The sequence below is a fragment of the Bubalus kerabau genome, chromosome 1, assembly GCF_029407905.1.
Source record: "Bubalus kerabau isolate K-KA32 ecotype Philippines breed swamp buffalo chromosome 1, PCC_UOA_SB_1v2, whole genome shotgun sequence".
Classification (NCBI taxonomy): domain Eukaryota; kingdom Metazoa; phylum Chordata; class Mammalia; order Artiodactyla; family Bovidae; genus Bubalus; species Bubalus kerabau.
In genome coordinates, this window is record NC_073624.1 from 22,938,555 (window position 1) to 22,962,152 (window position 23,598).

A 23,598-nucleotide genomic window follows, 5' to 3' on the forward strand; every position below is an offset into this window, starting at 1 on the left:
GCACACCAGGCTTCCCTGTCCTTCACTATCTCTTGGACTTTGCTCATTCATGGCCGTTGAGTCATCGATACCAACCAACCATCTCATCTCTGTCGCCCCCTTCTCCTCCTGCCCTCAACCTTTCCCAGCATCAGGGTCTTTTCCAATGAGTCGGCTCTTCACATCAAGTGGCCAAAGTACTGGGGCTTCAGCTTCAGCATCAGTCCTTCCAATAAATATTCAGGGTTGATTTCCCTATTCTAACAGGGACCAGAATGCCAGCCTGATGGATGATACATAACCAATGCTCTTAACCATGGAATCACCCCTCCAGCTTCTAGTTAGAATAGTACCAACAGGATTTACCTATCTCAGAATTAGATAAAAGGGGGCTGTATTTCTCCATATAGGGTGAGCTTATACCTTAGGGTGAGCTCAGAAATCTTCCTTAATGGTTCTCCTTCATCCCTGCACAAATGGACCAGAAGTGAAGAACTATATGACCTTCCTCTCCCTTCTCGGTGAAGGATGGACCTTGGTCCTCATCTATATTCCTGAGCAAATAGAACCTTTCATTTTCTTTTCATAAATTTATTTATCAACTTTCTCTTTCCTCATTTGATTCCAATTTTCTGGACCTTACTATAGTCTAGATAAAAGCACGTTTCGAAGGAAACAAGCCTGTGGTAGGAGGGACCAACTTATCCATGCCATGTTGCAATAAAGATTGCAAATTTGTAAAACCTCTCTTGAATGGACACTGTCCAACCCATCTACCCTGTGTCTTCAGAATTGGGACAGCAGAAATGAAACTGCATTTCTCCATCTCAAGGGTACATAGTGAAGGCAGTCTCATCCAGCATCATTTCTGGTTTCTAGGGAAATGTGTAGGGGAAGATTCAAGATCCATGTCCCATTTCTCCCTTTAACTCCCACTAGAAAGTCTTTGTTGTTGGAGGAACTGGTTTCAAGAGTATACGATCTCCCCAAAGTGGGTGTTGTCCCAGGACCTTCAGAAGATGCTGTAGCAGTAGGAGACACTCTCCACGCTGACACCCGCCACAGCTGCGTACAGTTCAGGTACCACCAACTCCGGTACTTGCAACACAGCCTTGTCATTTGCACTTTGAACAGCAGTTTCAAGACACGAGTGTAGCTTTCTAAGTGAAGGGCGGCTGTCCTCATTCCAACGCCAGCAGGACTTCATGAGACCATACCTGAAAGGGGAACAAGAGAAACTGACTTCCTTGACAAGGCAAATGTTTGAAAAACATGCTTCTTCACTTACAAATCTTAACAAAAGAAACCTACAATTCTGTAATCTATTTATCACCCTGTCCCACACTCTTCCCAGAGAATACTATTCCTTCTCACCTTCCTAAATACTAAATCTCTTAATATCTTAACCTTTTTTTTTTTTTTTTTTTTTAATGCTGAGTATCAACCTAGCTTTTTCACTCTTCTCTTTCACTGGAGAGTGAGTGAGTGAGTGAGTGAAGTCGCTCAGTCGTGTCCGACTCTTTGCGACCCCATGGACTGTAGCCTACCAGGCTCCTCCCTCCATGGGAGTCTCCGGGCAAGAGTACTGGAGTGGGTTGCCATTTCCTTCTCCATTAACCTTTTTTATAATAGGAATTACTGATGATTTTTTTCTACTGTAACTTTTATTATGGAAAACACTGAACACACATAAGTGTAGAGAATAGTTATACTAGTCACACGAATAGTATACTAGTTAATACTAGTCAATAGTTACACTATGGGCTTCCCTAGTGGCTCAGTCAACAAAGATTCATTTTTTTTTACATGAATGCAAACTTGTTTTACATGAATGTGAATTCACATGAGTTTCTTTATTCAGCATAATACTAAAATCTTCTAATCCTATTTCATCTACTTATCACCTTATTCTTTATCTTTTCATTTTTTAAAAAAAAATTGGGATATAGTTGCTTTATGGGCTTCCCTCAGGGCACAGATGGTAAGGAATCCAATACAGGAGACCTGGATTCGATCTCTGGGTGGGGAAGATCCCCTAGAGGAGAGCATGGCTACCCACTTCAGTATTCTTGCCTGAAGAATTCCATGGTCAGAAGAGCCTGTCAGGCTACAGTCCATGGGGTCAATGTCATGTTGGTTTCTGCTGTACTACAACCAGTATGACAAAACAGTTTTGTTGTCTTTTCTATTACCAAAAACTCTTTCAGAAGTTAAGTGTTTGCATCCTACATATTATGAACTTGCATCATTCCAGACCACTGCTATAACTTACCTACCAGTATGAGCTACATTACAACAGGGGAAAATAAGAAGATATGGAATAACATGATTCATAGTAATTTCAGATACTATAATCAGATAGTTCTTTCCATTAATCCAGATCATTTTCTCCCTTTATTATTTAGCTTCCCCAGGAAATGGTCTTAGATAATGTATTTACCACCTTCAATCTGTCTTTGTTTCAATCCAGTTTCTAGAGAATGTGTAACACAGTCTGTTATCAAACGCTCTTTGTCAAGTCTCATTCCCGCCCAAGAACCTACAGCAGCTTCCTATTGTTCATCTTATAAAGTCGGCATCCTACCCCCAGCTTCTTACCACATGCTGCTGCTGCGGCTGCTAAGTCGCTTCAGTCGTGTCCGACTCTGTGCGACCCCATAGACGGAAGCCCACCAGGCTCCCCCATTCCTGGGATTCTCCAGGCAAGAACACTGGAGTGGGTTGCCATTTCCTTCTCCAATGCATGAAAGTGAAAAGTGAAAGTGAAGTCGCTCAGTCGTGTCCGACTCTTAGCGACCCCATGGACTGTGGCCCATCAGGTTCCTCTGTCCATGGGATTTTCCAGGCAAGAGTGCTGGAGTGGGGTGCCATTGCCTAGGCCTTGCTTAACCGGAGCCCTCTCCTCCTCCTAAGACAACATCTAGCTATGCCCCAGACATGGTTAGTAACACCCAGCTTTTTCTTTGCTTATGCTCCGCCCAAGGCATTAATATCCTCTCCCTGGTTATTCTTTCCTATTGGTATAAGTAGGAATTTTGAATTCCTTCCCTTATAACCTGTGTTATAATGTTGTACCATTAGACTTTGTATAAGATGTTATGTTACTCTACTAATACTGATACCATTTACCAAGAACATACTTATTATAAAAGGCATGGTGTGCCTAGTCGACTACTCAGTCATGTCTGACTTTGCAACCCCACAAATTGTAGCCCACCAAGCTCCTCTGTCCATGGGATTTTCTAGGCAAGAATACTAGAGTGGGTTGCCATTGCCTCCTCCAGGGGATCTTTTCTCCAAGGACCCAGCCTGAAGTCCTGTGTCTCCTGCATTGCAGGCAGATTCTTTACCCACTGAGCCATCAGGGAAGCCCAAAAGGCATGGAAGGGAAACTTAACATGCATTATTTCATTGCAGCCTCATAATTACTTTGAGGTAGGACTATCATTTTACCTATTTTAAGTTAAGTAAACAATGTAACATATAGGACTAAGACTGAACAGGTGTCTTTTTGACTATGACATGAATCTGAGCTTTTAACCAGTCTACTCATTGCTTCACACTTTCTGTTGATTTTCATGTTCTTTCAGGTACTCCTCATCCAAATATTACATGGTTCAAGATCAGGTACTTTTTCAGTTAAATGTCTCTGCCTATCCCCAGTATCAAGGACAGCCATATATATATGGCCTTCAAGAAATATTTGTCAATAATTTCATTCTAGTACACCCAGCCAGTATCATCACTATACTATCATCACTATATGTATAAGTATATACAGTTATTATTTTTAGCATTTTTAATATGCTTGATACAATTACTGTTTGTATTTGTGGGAAACTCAGGTGCTAGAAATTTACTTTTTCAATACTGAAGAATTTACAAAATAACAGCAATTTAAACAGAAATGTATATCAATATATTATCTCCTGCTTTCTTAAAATAATTGAAACCTTTCTTCTAGTCTATCATAACCTGCTTTGTACTTTATTGTTTATGAAATTCTGCGTGTAATTTCTACTTTTCTGCTTCTATGTTAGTTCACCAACTGTCCCTTTCTGCTGGCAATTTGATATCTTCCTTCTGCTGTCTAATTTCTTCTCCCTGTCTTTCTTCTGATGGGCTTCCAACATGCTTAGAACCAGGAAAAAATTTTTTAAGTTAAATATCAAAAAGAACCAGTGAATAACTGTGGATTTTATGACAACTATATTAGAACTGAAGCTGGTAGTCTCTGAGACTGACATTTATATAGCTAAAACAGTGCTGTACCTGCATTGGATTTCATCTGTTTTAAAAGATTCCAGAGGAACTAAGCTTTAACAATGTTAGCTAATCTAAATTTCTAATATAGCATTCAGTGGCTGCCTCCATATTGTGTATGTGTGTGTTTGTGTCACACACATACACACACACAAATGTAAAGACACATATACACATATATATGAGTAGAGGTATTTTCTGCATAGGTTTGGTTTAAGGTTGTACCTTAGCACATAGAGGACAGCTGAGGATCATCTGAGCCACTTTACAAACAGCATGACTGATAAAGAGCAAAAAAGATTTTAAAAGCCACTTACATGGTGTGTGTGCAACTACTGGGTCTCTCCATGACTTGCCCTCTTTGGAGATGCTGTAGGATATTGGTAGGAGGGACTTCAGGATATGGAGGTGCCCCTGTTGGTATGGAAAGAGTGAGACGAGTAAGACAACTTTAGGGTCTTCTAGAACATAAACGACTGAGCAACTTCACTTTCACTTTTCACTTTCATGCATTGGAGAAGGAAATGGCAACCCACTCCAGTGTTCTTGCCTGGAGAATCCCAGAGTCAGGGGAGCCTGGTGGGCTTCTGTCTATGGGGTCGCACAGAGTCGGACACGACTGAAGCAACTTAGCAGCAGCAGCAGCAGAATATAAACTATAACTAACACTATTCTCCATCCACCTGGGCTAATCACCTACAAAAGTAGGAAACCTAATAGGTATAATGTACTTGATCCCTGGTGATCAGATAAGGGTATAACTTGGAGAATTTTGGAGAAAGGAGATGTTGGGGGAAGGAGACCTGATAATTTAGGAAAATGTCAAGTCTTTAGGAATGTAACAAAATAAAGCTAAGCGAGAAATAAGATCCGCCCTCTACTTCTCAAACAAGAGAAAGTGCTGCAGTTTCTCAAACGGATTAATAAATCTAAAGACAACATTTTTATATTTATGCAAGATCAGCCTAGGGGCTTCCCAGGTGGCGCTGCTGCTGCTGCTAAGTCGCTTCAGTCGTGTCCGACTCTGTGTGACCCCATAGATGGCAGCCCACCAGGCGCCCCCGTCCCTGGGATTCTCCAGGCAAGAACACTGGAGTGGGTTGCCATTTCCTTCTCCAATGCATGAAAGTGAAAAGTGAAAGTGAAGTCGCTCAGTCATGTCCGACTCTTCGCGACCCCATGGCCTGCAGCCCACCAGGCCCCTCCGTCCATGGGAGTTTCCAGGCAGGAGCACTGGGTGGGTGCCAGTGGCACTAGTGGTAAAGAATCTGCCTTCCATCGCAGGAAACTCAAAAGATGTGGTTTCGATCTCTGGGTAGGGAAGATCCCCTGGAGAAGGAAATGGCAACCCCCTCCAACAAGAATTTGCCTGAAAAATTCCATGGACAGAGGAACCTGGTGGGTAACAGTCCATGGGGTTGCAAAGAGTTGGACACAACTGAGCACCTGAGCACACACAAGATCATCCTTGGAATACTCCTTGGATTTTAAAATATGCCATGGAATTGGTAAAGTCTTGGGGGAAAGAAAGAGGAAGGAGGGAGACAGATAGGGAAGGAATCATGACTTTATAAGACTATCTCAAAAATCAAGCTTGGATTCTGAAAATGTGTCAGCTCAGTTCGATCTTCAGCAATTGTGCTGAAACTCCTTCTCACAGCAAATGCCATCCATCACACAAATGAACATCCTTGCATATTTCTACAGGGGGTGCCATTACTTTGGGGATTCTCCTTACCTAGAGTCACCATCTCGTACAGCAGGATCCCAAAAGACCAGCTGTAAAAGAAACAAAGCTGTTTACTTCACTTTTATTTCTGCCTTTCATAAAGATGGCTCACTTAAATACCAGAGACCTTCAGTAAGAAATCCATGACAATGGCAGTGAATGGGAATCAAGGGTGATTGGTACAATAAGCAATGTAGTTATGCCATTAGAAAATATTTCTGTCCAGTCCCCTTAGAATCTAATTTCCTTGAGAGCTCAATTTATGTCTCCTTTCTACACATTAATAGATATTTACTATTATTTGTTAAATATTATATATGAATAGATATTATACATTAATAGGTATTTACACACTAATAGATATTTACTCTTTTTTGTTAAATGCTATGAGTGCTTATGCAAATGCAAACATATTCACTCAAACATATAAAAATTCCCATTTATCTTTTTGATCTTTTCCATTCCTTCCTGCTGAAATTCCAGGTTTTATTCTTCAGTTCAGTTCAGTCACTCGGTCCTGTCCGACTCTTTGCGACCTCATGAATTGCAGCACACCAGGCCTCCCTGTCCATCACCAACTCCCGGAGCTCACTCAAACTCACGTCCATCGAGTCAGTGATGCCATCCAGCCATCTGCCTCCAATCCCTCCCAGCATCAGAGTCTTTTCCAATGAGTCAACTCTTCGCATGAGATGGCCAAAGTATTGGAGTTTCAGCTTTAGCATCAGTCCTTCCAATGAACACCCAGGGCTGATCTCCTTCAGAATGGACTGGTTGGATCTCCTTCCAGTCCAAGGGACTCTCCAGAGTCTTCTCCCAACACCACAGTTCAAAAGCATCAATTCTTCGGCACTCAGCTTTCTTCACAGTCCAACTCTCACATCCATACATGACCACTGGAAAAACCATAGCCTTGACTAGACGGACCTTTGTTGGCAAAGTAATGTCTCTGCTTTTGAATATGCTGTCTAGGTTGGTCATAACTTTTCTTCCAAGGAGTAAGTGTCTTTTAATTTCATGACTGCAATCACCATCTGCAGTGATTTTGGAGCCCAAAAAAATAAAGTCTGGCACTGTTTCCACTGTTTCCCCATCTATTTCCCATGAAGTGATAGGACCAGATGCCATGACCTTAGTTTTCTGAATATTGAGCTTTAAGCCAACTTTTTCACTCTCCTCTTTCACTTTCATCAAGAAGCTTTTTAGTTCCTCTTCACTTTCTGCTATAAGGGTGGTGTCATCTGCATATCTGAGGTTATTGATATTTCTCCCGGCAATCTTGATTCCAGCTTGTGCTCCTTCCAGCCCAACGTTTCTCATGATGTACTCTGCATAGAAGTTAAATAAGCAGGGTGACAATATACAGCCTTGACATACTCCTTCTCCTATTTGGAACCAGTCTGTTGTTCCATGTCTTAGTTCAAGGCCAAGCAGGGTTTATCATTTATCTACTATTTCCTCAGTAGATCTAACTGCCCAAACCTAGGTAAAACATTAACAGAGCAAGTTTTGTACATAAATGGACTAAGTAGTTGCCTAAACAATATGATTTGAGAGACATATGTTTCATTATTCTACACCATCATTGTGAAATGAGCAGTATCTCCCAAGGAAGTTTATTACTTTCAGACCTCTGTTGAAAAGCAGATATCAGGGAAACAGCAATGAAATGAAAAATCAGTGTCTTAATTGATTCACCACATTAACTGATGTTCTAAATTTCCCCTGAAGCTCCTTAACATTCATGGCTGGTAAGATATTCTGTATTATACCTACCTGTTCCTCCAAGCAGATGAGTCATATGGTTACCAAAGTCAATTGTTATTCTTTGCAATCCTGTTTATGCCAATCATACATGCAACTATAACTACGTTATCAATTAAATACTATGTAGGTTGATTAAATATACATGCCAAAAGCCTTAGCTCCCTGAAAACTAGGTTGAATACTTTGAAAACATTCTCTAAAATCAAGCCGCTAAAAAGAGAGTGTTGTCGAACTGTGTGAGTGAGATAATGTAGAAAACTGGGGGAAATTTAATAAATGCCGGCAGTCAAACTTCATCACAATTGTTTTATACAAGAAATACAACATGTAACTTCATTTAGCATAGCACGTGTAGCCTCTTGGCTTTCCTCTGAAAGACTGGTAGATAAATATCCATTTATATGTTTTAAGTTAAAATAAATTGAGTATATAAATACACATATACATGGGCTTCCCTGGTGGCACAGTGATAAAGAATCTCCCCACCAATGCAGGAGAGGTAAGAGATAAGATTTGATCCCTGGGTCAGGAGGTCCAGGGAATAGGCTACCCAACTCCAGTATTCTGGAAAATTTCATGGACAGAAGAGCCTGTCAAAGTCAGATACAACTGAAGCGACTTAGCACAGCACATACATATATATATGTATATATGTGTAAATATATATATTTTTTCTTTTTAACAGCTCCTAGTTTAAACTTTTGATTAAGTGGATCTGCCTCTTTCAGATAAAACTAGATAAAGAGATAGAACTCTACCAAATCAAGTCCTCAGATATTGGTGTGAATAATCTATTCATTTTTCATTTTTTCTCTCCTAATCAAGGCTTCTAATCTAACACAGAGGGAATACTTCAGGAGGCACTAAAAAGGATTGCAGACAGCTGCCAACTATGAGCTCTGCCACATAACACACATTTTTGCTTGAGAGTCTGTCTGACTTCAAAGCAGAGACTTCCTGCGTAGACTTAATTGACAACAGACCCAGTCATGTTCATAGGCAGGAGGACACTGAAGTCAAGAAAGGAGGAACTCCACGGGGCAGGAACAAACCATACATGTCTCCTTTGATGCCAGCTGGTTTCAGCAGAAGCCGTTCTGGGGCAAGCCACTTGAGGGGTACGACGCGAGTGGAGGAGATGGCCCCTCGGGAATGAACTTCATAAGCCAGGCCCAGCCCGCAGAGCTTAGCAGTGAGGTCACACTGGATTAGAACATTCCTGGCTGCCACGTCGCCATGGAACAGATGCTTCTCCTGGAGAAATTCCTGTCAGAGTGATGTCAAAATGGATCAGCTCTCCGAGGTCATAGCTTGGGTCCCAGATAAAGTGAAGCAGATCCTCGAAAAGACATTTTCTACCCTGAACAAGCCGCATTAATAATGACATATCCATTCTCCCCCAAACTCCCTCCCATCCAGGCTGCCACATAACACTGAGCAGAGTTCCCTGTGCTCTACAGTAGGTCCTTGTTGGTTATCCATTTTAAATATAGCAATATGAATTTATATGGCTGAGTCGCTTTGTTATCCACCTGAAACTATCACAACATTGTTTATCGGTTATACTGCAATACAAAATAAAAAGTTAAAAAAAAAAAAAAAGTCATGTCCACACAGGTACTAAGTGGCAGTGACCAGAACCAAATATTATACTTCATAAGAAGCACAATACTTATAATGAATCAGACATGTTTGCATTTGATTTCTTGATCTCAACAAACTGATACCAGAAATTCATTCTTTAAAAAAAAAATAAAAACTTTATTATGTTTTTTTATGAGTTGTTTTAGGGTGAAAACAAAGTTGGGTGGAAAAGCCAGAGCACTCATGCCTCCTGCCCCTTGGTTTCCTCTATTAACAGCTTGCACCACTGTGATACATTTGTTACAACTGATGAACCAATGTGCTCAGTTGCTCAGTTGTGACTCTTTGCAACCCCATGGACTGTAGCCCACCAGGCTCCTCTGTCCATGGGATTTCCCAGACAAGAATACTGGAGTGGTTTGCCATTTCCTCCTCCAGGAGATCTTCCCGATGCAGGGATCAAACCCAAGTCTCTTCTTGCATCTTCTGCACTGGCAGGAGGATTCTTTATGACTGTACCATTTGGGAAGCCCTATGTGCTTAGTCTCTCAGTTGGGTCTGACTCTTTTTGATCCCATGGACTATAGCCCTCCAGGCTCCTCTGTCCATAGGATTCTCCAGGCAAGGATACTGGAGTGGGTTGCCATGCCCTCCTCCAGGGGATCTTCCTGACTCAGGAACTGAACCAGGGTCTCCTGCATTGCAGGCAGATTGCTTACCAGCTGAGCTACCAGGGAAGCCCTATACAGGTACACTGTTTTCAACTGGAGTCCAGAGCTTACAAAAGTGTGCACTTTTTGTGTTGTACATTCTCTGGGTCTGACATTGATCCATACATTTTTGATACATTGATATACCCTTTTTATTTTTGAAGACAAATTTATTAGTAAATATATAAGCTTTGCTTTAAACAAACAAACCAAGAATAGCAAACTGAGCAAATAAACCAAATAATATTGATACTGGGTTTGGAAAATACAATCTCATATTCTGACTTAGGCCCTGGCCTGATTTCACATTTTTCTGAAATGCTGGGCTGGAGGAAGCACTAGCTGGAATCAAGATTGCTGGGAGAAATATCAATAACCTCAGATATGCAGATGACACCACCCTTATAGCAGAAAGTGAAGAAGAACTAAAGAGCGTCTTGATAAAAGTGAAAGAGGTGAGTGAAAAAGTTGGCTTAAAGCTCAACATTCAGAAAACGAAGATCATGGCATCCGGTCCCATCACTTCATGGGAAATAGATGGGGAAACAGTGGACACAGTGTCAGACTTTATTTTTCTGGGCTCCAAAATCACTACAGATGGTGATTGCAGCCATGAAATTAAAAGACACTCCTTGGAAGGAAATTTATGACCAACCTAGATAACATTAAAAAGCAGAGACAGTACTCTTCCAACAAAGGTCCATCTAGTCAAGGCTATGGTTTTTCCAGTGGTCATGTATCGATGTGAGAGTTGGACTATAAAGAAAGCTGAGTGCCGAAGAATTGATGCTTTTGAACTTGGTGTTGGAGAAGGCTCTTGAGAGTCCCTTGGACTGCAAGGAGATCCAACCAGTCCATCCTAAAGGAGATCAGTCCTGGGTGTTCATTGGAAGGACTGATGTTGAAGCTGAAACTCCAATACTTTGGCCACTTGATGCAAAGAGCTGACTCATTGGAAAAGACCCTGATGCTGGGAAAGATTGAGGGCAGAAGGAGAAGGGGAAGACAGAGGATGAGATGGTTGGATGGCATCACCGACTAGATGGATATGGGTTAGGGTAGACTCCAGGAGCTGGTGATGGACATGGTGGCCTGGCGTGCTGTGGTTCATGGGGCCGCAAAGAGTCGGACACGACTGAGCAACTGAACTGAACTGAACTGAGAGACCAGCTAGACAAGGAGAAGAGAAGTAGGTTTAAAATATGTAGTAGCAGTCTCCCAAACTGGTCTGCAAGATCAAATCAGTCAATCCTAAAGTAAATCAACCTTGAATATTCACTGGAAGGACTGATGCTGAAGCTGAAATTCCAATACTTTGGTCACCTGATGGGAAGAGCCAACTCATTGGAAAAGACTCTGATGCTGGGAAAGACTGAAGGCAAAAGGAGAAGAGGTCAGCAGAGGATTAGATGGTTAGATAGCATCACCAACTCAATGGACATGAATCTGAGCAAACTCTGGGAGATAGTGAAGCATGGGGAAGCCTGGCATGTTGAGGTCATGGGGTCACAAAGAGTCAGATACAACTTAGTTACTGCACAACAACAACAATGCATAGCAAAACTGTCACAATGGTAAATTTATATACAATTTTACATCATCTCATTTTGTCCCTAAAGTAACTAGATGAGGTAAGTTAGGGAAGTAGCTTTCCGATAAATCTAAATGATTACACAAGGCCACATAGATATTAAGTGACCAGAGCCAGGTATTCTAATTCATAGGAAATATTACAAATTCTACTAATACTTTTTAGTCCAGAAGTAAAAACCCACTCCAGTATTCTTGACTGGAAAATCCTATGAACAGGGGATCCTGAAGGGCTACAGTCCATGAGGTCACAAGGTCGGACACTACTGAGCTACTGAGCATACACGCAAATCAGAACTACCTGAAATCTTTACAAACTCACAAGGTTTTAACTCTGGATTTACTTAACCAAAATATAGGAAGAGGAGCCTGGTAATCCATATTTTTAAGAAGTATCAAAATTATTCCAGCACAGCCAAGAAGGTGTTTGAGAACCACTGCACCTGGATGACATTGATAAGATATGTGGGATCCTAGTTCCCTGGCCAGGGATCAAACTCGTGCCCCTTGCATTAGAAGTGCAGAGTCAACCACCGGACCACTAGGGAAGTCCCTATTTAGGTTAATCTAAAATAAAGACATGATCTCATTTTCACCCCTTTCTTATTCCTCCTCTTCCACTTGTTCTTTGTTCCTTTTCAAGTATATGCAATTCCTGTCACATTCAGTATTACAGCAAGTCTCCTGCCTAACACATTCTGAGCTAGTATTTCTTGTTCTTTATGTATAAATTATAAACATTCTTCTGGCTCTGTAGCCTTTCACCCATTCGTTTTCTCTTCCCAAATCTTCTACCAACTTATCTTTTCCTCTTTTACATCTGGTAACAGTATATATAGGGAAGTGTGAGAAGGGGGCAGCAGAGGATGAGGTGACTAGATAGCATCACCAACTCAATAGACATGAATCTGAGCAAACTCTGGGAGATAGTGGAAGACAGAGGAGCCTGGCCGGCTACAGTCCATACAGCTGCAAACAGTCAGACACGACTGAGTGAACAACATGTGGACATATAGCTCTTGGCCCTGGTGCTGTTACCTTTAAGACTGAGAAACCTTTTAAAAACCCTTCTTGGGACTTCCCTGGTGGTCCAGTAGTTAAGATTCTGTGCTTCCTGGGGCACAGGTTTGATCCCTGGTTGGGGAACTAAGATCCTGCATGCCTCATGGTGTGGCAAAAAAAATATTATTTTTTAATAAACAATAAAAGAAATAAAACCCTTCCTGTTTCTTCTAGAAACCCTACATTGACCACTTTCTACCTAGAATTACAAATCCTGAATTATATTATCTAAATAATTTCATAAAGAGAAAATTGAAAACAATTAATCGATGCTTGAGTTTCTGCTCCCTAACTTCCACCAGATTTCATTTATAATATATACCCCATTTGAGAACATAAATATAAGAAATATGACATTAAATACCAGGCTAACAAAAAAGATCACTGCCATCTGTTGTCACTTCTCCAAGCCTTACCAAAGCCAAAAGGACCTGCTTCCCAATGTGATATATTTGTTTCTCTGTGAGGTCATAGGGAAGACCATCCATGGTCATCACATCCTAAAGAGATAAAGAAAAAGGCATTACATCAAAATGACATGAACAGATCTAAAGGGAAAAATAGGGAAAGAAATATTCTTAAATGCAGTTACTGAAGCTAGGGCAAAGACACAAAAATATAAGGACTTGGGAATTCCCTTGGCAGTCCAGTGGTTAGGAACCCACACTTTTACTGCAAAGGGCCTGGGTTCAATCACTTGTCGGGAAAGTTAGTTCCCATTAACCACATGACATGGCCAAAAATAAATAAATAAAAATTTAAAAACTAAAAAATGTACAAAAGCTAAAAGATTCAAGGAGAGATGGTATGAGAGATTCCCAGATATGCAGAGAAGTGCCATGATTTACTGGACCAGGAAGACAATAAAGAATGTAGGTGAATAGCAGAATGAAGGAAGAACAGAATTTGTCAGGCTAATTGGCATGTGTACAGCTAATCAACCAGGTCAAGCCTTTCTTCCTAGTCAGGCTAATTGGTATGTGCACAGCTAATTAACCGGTCAAACCTTTCTTCCTAACACCTCTGCCCCACCACTCACCCGGCGACAGGTCCAGAGAAATCTGAGCAGGTCTCCCTGGGCCACATCCTCCAGAACCATGTAGAGCGGCAGCCTGTCTGTGCAGCAACCTTCCAGCTGTACCAAGTTTTTGTGCTTCCCCAAGTACAGATAGAATTGGATTCGCCCTAAGAAATCCCGCACCTCTTGGAGCCCAGTTGGTTCTGTGGAGGACAGAAGAACCATGGGGAATGAGCAGTTAGAGTGCCAATAAAGTGGGGAGTATGAGGCAGGAAGCAACCTCAGATGTAAATTTCAAAGCCTCAAAGGGGAATGAGCGTAGACCGAAAGTAAACAGAAAGGGGATCAATTAGATGATCTTCGATGTCACTGTTCTTTTATCAAAGGTAACATAGACCCACAGTTCTTCACAACTAGTTAGACTTTCCTCTGCCTAAGAAAATTGTTCTGTTTACATTAAAATATTATCGCACATGCTATTTTCTTGTTGTTTAGTCACTAAGTTATGTCTGATTCTTTTGGGACCTCATAGACTGTAGTCCACCAGCCTCTTCTATCTATGGGATTCTGCAGGCAAGAATACTGGAATGGGTTGCCATTTCCTTCTACAGGGGATCTTCCTGACCTAGGGATCGAACCTGTTTCTCCTGCATTGCAGATGGATTCTTTACTGCTGAGCTACATGGAAGCCCCTGACTATAACATCAGCTCAGTCGCTCAGTCATGTCCGACTCTTTGCAACCCCATGAATCGCAGCATGCCAGGCCTCCCTGTTTATCACCAACTCTCGCAGTTCACTCAAACTCATGTCCATTAAGTCCATGATGCCATCCAGCCATCTCATCCTCTGTCATCCCCTTCTCCTACTGCCCCCAATTCCTCCCAGCATCAGGCTCTTTTCCAATGAGTCAACTCTTTGCATGAGGTAGCCAAAGTATTGGATTTCAGCTTCAACAACAGTCCTTCCAAAGAACACCCAGGACTGATCTCCTTTAGGATGGACTGGGTGGATCTCCTTGCAGTCCAAGGGACTCTCAAGAGTCTTCTCCAACACCACAGTTCAAAAGCATCAATACTTCTTCACTCAGCTTTCTTCACAGTCTAACTCTCACATCCATACATGACCACAGGAAAAACCGTAGCCTTGACTAGATGGACCTTTGTTGGCAAAGTAATATCTCTGCTTTTCAATATGCTATCTAGGTTGGTCATAACCTTCCTTCCAAGTAGTAAGCGTCTTTTACTTTCATGGCTGCAGTCACCAGCTGCAGTGATTTTGGAGCCCCCAAAAAATAAAGTCTGACACTGTTTCCACTGTTTCCCCATCTATTTGCCATGAAGTGATGGGACCAGATGCCATGATATTAGTTTTCTGAATGTTGAGCTTTAAGCCAACTTTTTCACTCTCCTCTTTCACTTTCATCAAGAGGGTTTTAGTTCCTCTTCACTTTCTGCCATAATGGTGGTGTCATCTGCATATCTGAGGTTATTGATATTTCTCCTGCCAATCTTGATTCCAGCTTGCGCTTCTTCCAGGCCAGCGTTTCTCATGATGTACTCTGTAAGTAAGTTAAATAAGCAGGGTGACAATATATAGCCTTGAGGTACTCCTTTTCCTACGTGGAACCAATCTATTGTTCCATGTCCAGTTCTAACTGTTGCTTCCTGACCTGCATATAGGTTTCTCAAAAGGCAGGTCAGGTGGTCTGGTATTCCCATCTCTTCAGAATTTTCCACAGTTTCTTGTGATCCACACAGTCAAAGGCTTTGGCATAGTCAATAAAGCAGAAATAGATGTTTTTCTGGAACTCTCTTGCTTTTTTGATGAACCAGCGGATGTTGGCAATTTAATCTCTGGTTCCTCAGCCTTTTCTAAAACCAGCTTGAACATCTGGAAGTTCACAGTTCATGTACTGCTTAAGCCTGGCTTGGAGAATTTTGAGCATTACTTTACTAGTATGTGAGATGAGTGCAATTGTGTGGTAGTTTGAGCATTCTTTGGCATTGCCTTTCTTTGGGATTGAAATGAAAACTGACCTTTTCCAGTCCTGTGGCCACTACTGAGTTTTCTAAATTTGCTGGCATATTGAGTGCAGCATTTTCACAGCATCATCTTTCAGGATTTGAAATAGCTCAACTGGAATTCCATCACCTCCATTAGCTTTGTTCGTAGTGATGCTTTCTAAGGCCTACTTGACTTCACATTCCAGGATTTCTGGCTCTAGGTGAGTGATCACACCATCGTGATTATCTGGGTCATGAAGTTCTTTTTTATACAGTTCTTCTGTGTATTCCTGCCACCTCTTCTTAATATCTTCTGCTTCTGTTAGGTTCATACCATTTCTGTCCTTTATCGAGCCCATCTTTGCATGAAATGTCCCCTTGGTATCTCTAACTTTCTTGAAGAGAACTCTAGTCTTTCCCATTCTGTTGTTTTCCTCTATTTCTTTGCATTGATCACTAAGGAAGGCTTTCTTATCTCTTCTTGCTATTCTTTGGAACTCTGCATTCAGATGCTTATATCTTTCCTTTTCTCCTTTGCTTTTCGCTTCTCTTCTTTTCACAGCTATTTGTAAGGCCTCCTCAGACAGCCATTTTACTTTTTTGCAATTCTTTTCCATGGGGATGGTCTTGATCCCTGTCTCCTGTACAATGTCATGAACCTCTGTCCATAGTTCATCAGGCACTCTGTCTATCAGATCTAGTCCCTAAATCTATTTCTCACTTCCACTGTATAATCATAAAGGATTTCATTTAGGTCATACCTGAATGGTCTAGTGGTTTTCCCCACTTTCTTCAATTTAAGTCTGAATTTGGCAATAAGGAGTTCATGATCTGAGCCACAGTCAGCCCCCAGTCTTGTTTTTGCTGACTGTATAGAGCTTCTCCATCTTTGGCTACAAAGAATATAATCAATTTGATTTTGATGTTGACCATCTGGTGATGTCCATGTGTAGAGTCTTCTCTTGTGTTGTTGGAAGAGGGTGTTTGCTATGACCAGTGCGTTCTCTTGGCAAACCTATATTAGTCTTTGCCCTGCTTCATTTTGTACTCCAAGGCCAAACTTCCCAGGTGTCTCTTGACTTACTACTTTTGCATTCCAGTCCCGTATGATGAAAGGGACATCTTTTTTGGGTGTTAGTTCTAAAAGGTCTTGTAGGTCTTCATAGAACCATTCAACTTCAGCTTCTTCAGTGTTACTGGTTGGGGCATAGGCTTGGATTACCGTGATATTGAATGGTTTGCCTTGGAAATGAACAGAGATCATTCTGTCATTTTTGAGATTGCATCCAAGTACTGCATTTCGGACTCTTCTGCTGACCATGATGGCTATTCCATTTCTTCTAAGGGATTTCTGCCCACAGTAGTATATATAATGGTCATCTGAGTTAAATTCACCCATTCCAGTCCATCTGCTAAGTCATTTCAGTCGTGTCCTACTCTGTGTGACCCCATAGACGGCAGCCCACCAGGCTCCCCCATCCCTGGGATTCTCCAGGGAAGAACACCGGAGTGGGTTGCCATTTCCTTCTCCAATGCATGAAAGTGAAAAGTGAAAGGGAAGTCGCTTAGTCGTGTCCGACCCTCAGCGACCCCATGGACTGCAGCCTTCCAGGCTCCTCCATCCGTGGGATTTTCCAGGCAAGAGTACTGGAGTGGGGTGCCATCGCCTTCTCCACCAGTCCATCTAGTTTATGACTATAACATAGATATTAATATTTTGTTGAAGGAATAGAAAACTAATGGTTGATATGTATATAGGTTCAAATTTCATAATTCTCATTTGATGCATAAAGAATGACTTTCTGACAGAGCTTTATAGATTTGAAGAATAAGGAATCCAGGATGGTGTGCAGGTTACAAATATGTGTGACTATTACACAGATTAATCTGAGGTGACAATCTTCTCCCAAACCTCAATATTCTAAACCAAGAAAAGATCTGTATTCAGCTGCTTTCTTAAAGCACTTTGCTTCTGTTTTGTTTGCTCGTTTTCTTTTGTTTGCTGGAGAAATTGTTTATTGTTCCTTCTGCTTTTAATTACATTCAATAAAAATAGCAATGATAAAAAATGGTATCACACATTGAAATATTATCACTTCTAGACCTTTTGATTATGATTCTTGCTAATCCTATCTCTGTTCTGTTTTATGTGTCCATCATTACTGGTCCACATCATGAGTATCAGTCCAAAAGAAAATGAAGTATCTGGAAAAGAAATCAAATAGTCAAGAAAAATGAAGAAACAACCTCAAAATCCTCATCCAAGAAATATTAAATAGGCAAAAAGTTAATTTTAACAGCCTTGATAGGCAAGGATAAGCTAGGGAAAGACCCAAAGAAGAACTTTTCTGTTCTTGAATTTTTACTTTCTATTCCCTTCTTATTGTGGGCCAGCTGTGGTCACAACTATCTGCTGATTAACATCCTAATGTCTGAAAATCCTGTTAGCATTCCCTGTTGAGGGTTCACAGTAAAAACATTAAAAGAGGAAAAGAAGTGCAACACTCCTCCTTTTACCTTTTAAAGTCTTGAGGACCACACTCTTGGGCTTCGCAGGGTTCCCAGTGTGTATCGTGGTGCGATAGATGGCTCCATAGCTACCACTGTGGATTTGCTCCAGAACTTCAGAGAGTTGCTCCCGGGGCACCTGCAGTGTAGCCAGGACTTGTGCAGAAGTTCGCAGAAGGCTTTCTACTGAGGTCTCCTCAAGTGGTACAAACACAGTTCCCCCAGGTCCTGCTGCTTCCTGGCTTAGGTTCCCAGATGGAGGCACGTGGGCAACACCTAAAACAAAGAGGTGACACCAACCAGCTTTTTCCTGGCCTCAGGGACTCCAGGAAATCAGAACCTCAAACAAACCAGCAAGAAGTCCCTTCAGAAATTTTCTCTCTTGGGTCAATGTGAGGTGCCTTCAGGTGCTTCTCAATGAACCAGCATCAACACAAACCTTGTAGAATATATGTCATAATCTCATTTCTTCTAAGGCAACTTAAGATGGACCTCTGAAAACTGGTAAAGACATTTCTGTTCAGTCTTTCTCAGAATTCCAGTTCACCATGAGTAGAGTCTAGAGACAATTCGAAAAGCTACTGAATACGTCTTCAAACCAAGGACACCTAAAGGTGATGGCAACTGCAAGGGGAACTATCATTTGAGTTAATAAAGTGACTTTCAAGGGTGAAACAGAGGTATGGATAAGTACTTGACTCTAAGCTAAAGTTATTCTTCTTCCCTCAAGTTGTCCCCAGAATCAAATTATGCCACATTTCCCAGAGTCTCAATCAAGAAAGTCTTAGATTTCCCTGGCAGGCCAGTGGTTATGGGCTTCCCGCGTAGCTCAGTCGGTAGAGAATCTGCCTGCAATGCAGAGGACGTGGGTTAGATTCCTGGGTGGGGAAGATCCCCTGGAGGAGGAAATGGCAACACACTCCAGTATTCTTGCCTGGAAAATCCCATGGACAGAGGAGCTTAACAGGCTACATACGGTCCATGGAGTCACAAAGAGTTGGACATGAGTTAGCGTGTAAACAACAACGTTGAAATCAGTGAGCCTGGAACCAAATGAGATAATAAAAGAGTTACAGGAGGTGAGGCCAGCAGAGAGGACTCTGATCATGTTAGGCCACTGAAAGAATTTAATCTATTTTTCATTCTAAGATGACAAGCTACTGGAGGTTTCATGCAAAGAATTAACAGGGCTCACTTAGGCCTTAAAAGAATAATTCCACTGCTCTGAGGAGTACAGACCATGAAAGGATACAGGCAGAAGCAGGGAAACTAGGTAACAGTGTATTACAATTTTCTATGAGAGGTGAGGATGGCTTGAGTCTATATTGAAGGTACAGTTAAACAGTATTTGCTAATAGATTGGATACAGAATGTGAGAGAAAGAGGAGGCATGGACATCTTCAGATTTCATTTAGACTTCATTTTAGATTGAACACATAGTGAGCTGGGCTTGCCATTTATTATGACAGGGAAGACTATGAAGAGGAAATTGTGAGGGAATTTCAGGACTTTTGTTTTACACATGCTATATATTTTAACTGTGGTGCTGGAGAAGACTCTTGAGAGTCCCTTGGACTGCAAGGAGATCAAACCAATTAATCCTAAAGGAAATCAATCCTGAATATTCATTGGAAGGGCCACTGCTGAAGCTGAAGCTCCAATTCTTTGGCCATGTGATACGAACAGACAACTCATTGGAAAAGACCCTGATGCTGGGAAAGATTGAATGCAAAAGGAGAAGGGGTTGACAGAGGATAAGATGGTTAGATAGCATCACCAACTTAATGGACATAAACTTGAGCAGACTTGGGGAGAGAGTAGAGGACAGGGAAGCCTGGTGTGCTGCAGTCCATGGGGTCACAGAAAGTTGGACACAACTTAGTGACTCAAAAACAACAACAACAAATAAGAAAATCAGGATACAATTTAGAGAAGGAGAAGGGATCCACCACTCTAGAGATTCATATCGCTGTCAGGATTTTTTTCCCTTCTTTTTTCTCTGAGTTTTCCATCCAAGCTGACTCTCTTTCATCATATGCTCAGTGAATCTCCAGAATAGCATGCTATCATCTCCTACCTAGTGCTTCAAAGACTATTATGGGACTTCCCTGGTGGTCCAGTGTTTAAGAATTTGCCTATCAATGGAGGGGATATGGGTTCAATCCCTGATCCAGGAAGATTCCACATGTCACAGGGCAACTAAGCCCATGTGCCACAACTTATGAGCCTGAGTGCTCCACAGCCTATGTTCCACAACAAGAGAAGCCACCAGAGTAAGTTCATGCACCATGATGAAGAGTAATCCTTGCTGGCCAAAACTAGAGAAAGCCAGGAGCAGCAGTGAAGACCAGAACAACCATAAATAAATAAATTTTTAAAAATCATTAAGAAAAAAAAAAAGACTATTATTAAGGCTACTCCTTTACATCAGAAATTCCCGAAGCACAAAGTAGAGGTGGAATGTATTATAGAGTAAAATGTCATCCTTCGAAGCTCATTATAAAGCCTTTGGCTTTATCCCCAGGCTTCCTCCCCAGTCCTTAGACACTCACATGGCCAAAGATTTGATGGTGCAATAGGACAAAGAAAACAGAAAGAGGTTACATGAGGCCTCTCTTGCCTTCTCTTCTTTCAGCTAACAAATTCTGAAATTTCTTGTTAAATTTCTTGTTATATGAATATAAGAAATTCATATATTGAATTTCAACTCATGACATTCCTAAGAAAGGCTTGCCTGTTGCTCTCAACTCCACAGGAGGGGACCCATACCCTCTATCTCATCAGAGTCCTTGAGATTTGAGTTCACTGAAGCTTGGGTCTTCTTTCCTATCATCTCCATCTTTCCCAAGTCACTGCCCAGCCTGTTTGAGTCTTACCTCGAGGTCCTGGAGACTGCTGTTGGGCTCTCTGTCCTCTGATAAAAAGCCACAGGATGACACCAAGGAGGATGAGGAAGGTACCAACTAGGAGGGTTGGGATGATGATGATTTCATACTGCTGTTCCCGGATAACTAGGTAGGAGATCAAGCAAGAAGAGATTGAAGAAGCCCCCTAACCGGACTCCCCCTCCCCTGAGTCTTCAGCTCACCATATGTGACGTGATTATCTCTTCCTTCTGATCAGCTCCCTGATCTGAATCCCTATGCCCCTGTTTCTCAGCCCAGCCCTGTGCCTCCTCTCTCATTTTTCCTGCTGAGATGAAAATGCAGTACATCTTTATCTCCCATTGTCACTCTCCCCTACCCTGCCCCCCTCCTTCAAAGAAAATGGTCCCTAACGCCAATTCATTTCTCACCACTCTCTTCATTTTATTAGAAATCAAATGATCTTCCAGAATCTCTTCAGATCTTGTGCGTTGCATGCTAAGTCACTTTAGTTGTGTCTGACTCTGTGTGACCCTATGGACTGTAGCCTGCCAGGCTCCTCTGTTCATGGGATTCTTCAGGCAAGAATACTGGAGTGAGTTTGTCATGCCCTTCTCAAGGGAATCTTCCCAACCCGGGGATCAAACCCGTGTCTCTTACATCTCCTGCCTTGGCAGGTGGATTGTTTACCTCTAGCGCCACCTGGGAAGCCTTGTTCTGAAGCCCTCTTCAGACGTTAATCTCCAACAAAAACCAGAGGATGGATCTCTGTATCACCTGTACTTACTACACAGCTTGTCACTGAGACTGCATTCCAACAGCATCCGCATCACGCCCCTCTCATTTCCCATCACAACGCAGTGGTCCACTCCAGCGCTTGACCCCTTGAGGATGCACAGAGCACCACTGAGAATGATTCCCAAGGCTTGAGTTGTTTTGACAAAAATAAAATGGAGCACACACAGAACTTTAAAACACCTCTCCAGATCACTGGTTATTAAGTATCTGGCTACCTGGAACTCTCTGAGCCACCAATTCATCTCTATCTATCTATCTGATATTCGAACAGGAAGAAATTGTTTCTTCCTGCCGTTTTCATTTTATACAGCTAATTCAGCCTTGATCTGGTCTGATCGTTTCATGCCGTTGTTTCTCAAATTATTTTAAAGGCTCCCCTCCTGCCCTAGACTCCTGCTCTGATGGTCAAGTTCACAAATGATATAAAATTGTGGTTTATGGGAACAGATGTGGGAAAGATTTATCTCCCTAGCAGTCCTTAAGCAGGTCTGATTTTCTTTTTCTGTGTATCCCCTAATTTTTTAAACAAAACACTTAATTTCATTTTTATACAAACCTAATTCACACCATGAACAAATAGTTGGTGGATTTCAAGAGAGATGAGTTATACACTTGTTTTCCTTCTCTGACATAACCGCCCCCCCCCCCGCCCCCCGCACTGCATTCACACTACTAACGAGCAGATAGCAGCTATGAATAAAACTATTTAGTTTTTCAGCTCTCAAAGCTTCCTCTGTTCTTCATATAAAGATAGACACAGACACTCATTCTTACCAGGGTATGGGTTAAAGAAAGTGTCAGTGCTAAGCTCTCTTCTTTTTTTTTTTTAAAACAAAAAGTAAATATATTCATGATTCAAAAATAAAACTACAAAATGGTATACCATGAAAATATTTTTTCTACCCCGTCCTTCTCCATCTATCCAGTTCCCAATTCCCCTTCAAGTAGTATATAGTTACCGGTGTCTTGTTAACCTGGCCAGAGATTCTTTTTATGGTTATACTCTACACAGTCAGCATATGCTGCGTTTAGTCGCTTAGTCATTTCCAACTCTTGGTGACTCCATGTATTATAGCCTGCCAGGCTCCTCTGTTCAAGAAGATTCTCTGGGCAAGAATACTGGAGTGGGTTGCCATGCCCTCCTCCAGATCTAATTCCATATTATCAGCACATATTTCCAAAAACCCAGTTCTTTCTTTCTGAAGAGAACTGGTGGTTACCACTCTTCCATATATGTAAAAACTTAATTTTGCCCTTGGTTAACATAATTCTGTGGCCAGCAAAGCCAACATCTTTAATTCTGATTGGTCTGAAACAAATATGGTGATTTCCCACTGCCTAGGTTAACTCTAAACAGGTGACCTAGTTCTGTAAAGATTTAATCACAAGGTAAAATTTAGAAAATCAGAATTATAGCTTATATGATATTATACTATATTGTACAGTATGACATAAGTCATCTTATGCTCCCTTCTGTTACATCACATGTTTTGCTTTATTATTGATACTACTTGCATATGTGCTAATTCACTTCAGTTGTGTCTGACTCTGTGGCACCCTATGGACAGAAGCCCTGCAGGCTCTCTTCTGTCCATGGGATTCTCCAGGCAAGAATACTGGAGTGGGTTGCCATGCCCTCCTCCAGTGGATCTTCCCAACCCAGGGATCGAACCCACTTCTCTTACATCTCCTGCATTAGCAGGTGGGTTCTTTACCTCTAGT

General features: G+C 41.7%; 1 protein-coding gene across 1 annotated transcript; it reads right to left on the reverse strand.

Moving 5' to 3' along the window:
- Positions 1-582: 582 nt before the first annotated feature.
- Positions 583-21,959, reverse strand: STYK1 (serine/threonine/tyrosine kinase 1). Its single transcript, XM_055570280.1, has 9 exons — positions 21,866-21,959; positions 21,091-21,225; positions 18,224-18,490; positions 13,724-13,905; positions 13,101-13,184; positions 8,796-9,004; positions 5,981-6,021; positions 4,560-4,656; positions 583-1,196 (listed from the first exon to the last, which is right to left on the reverse strand). Exons 1-9 carry the CDS (start codon positions 21,927-21,929, stop codon positions 992-994), a joined length of 1,284 nt encoding a protein of 427 aa, XP_055426255.1. The 5' UTR covers positions 21,930-21,959; the 3' UTR covers positions 583-991.
- Between the last annotated feature and the right edge of the window lie 1,639 nt (positions 21,960-23,598).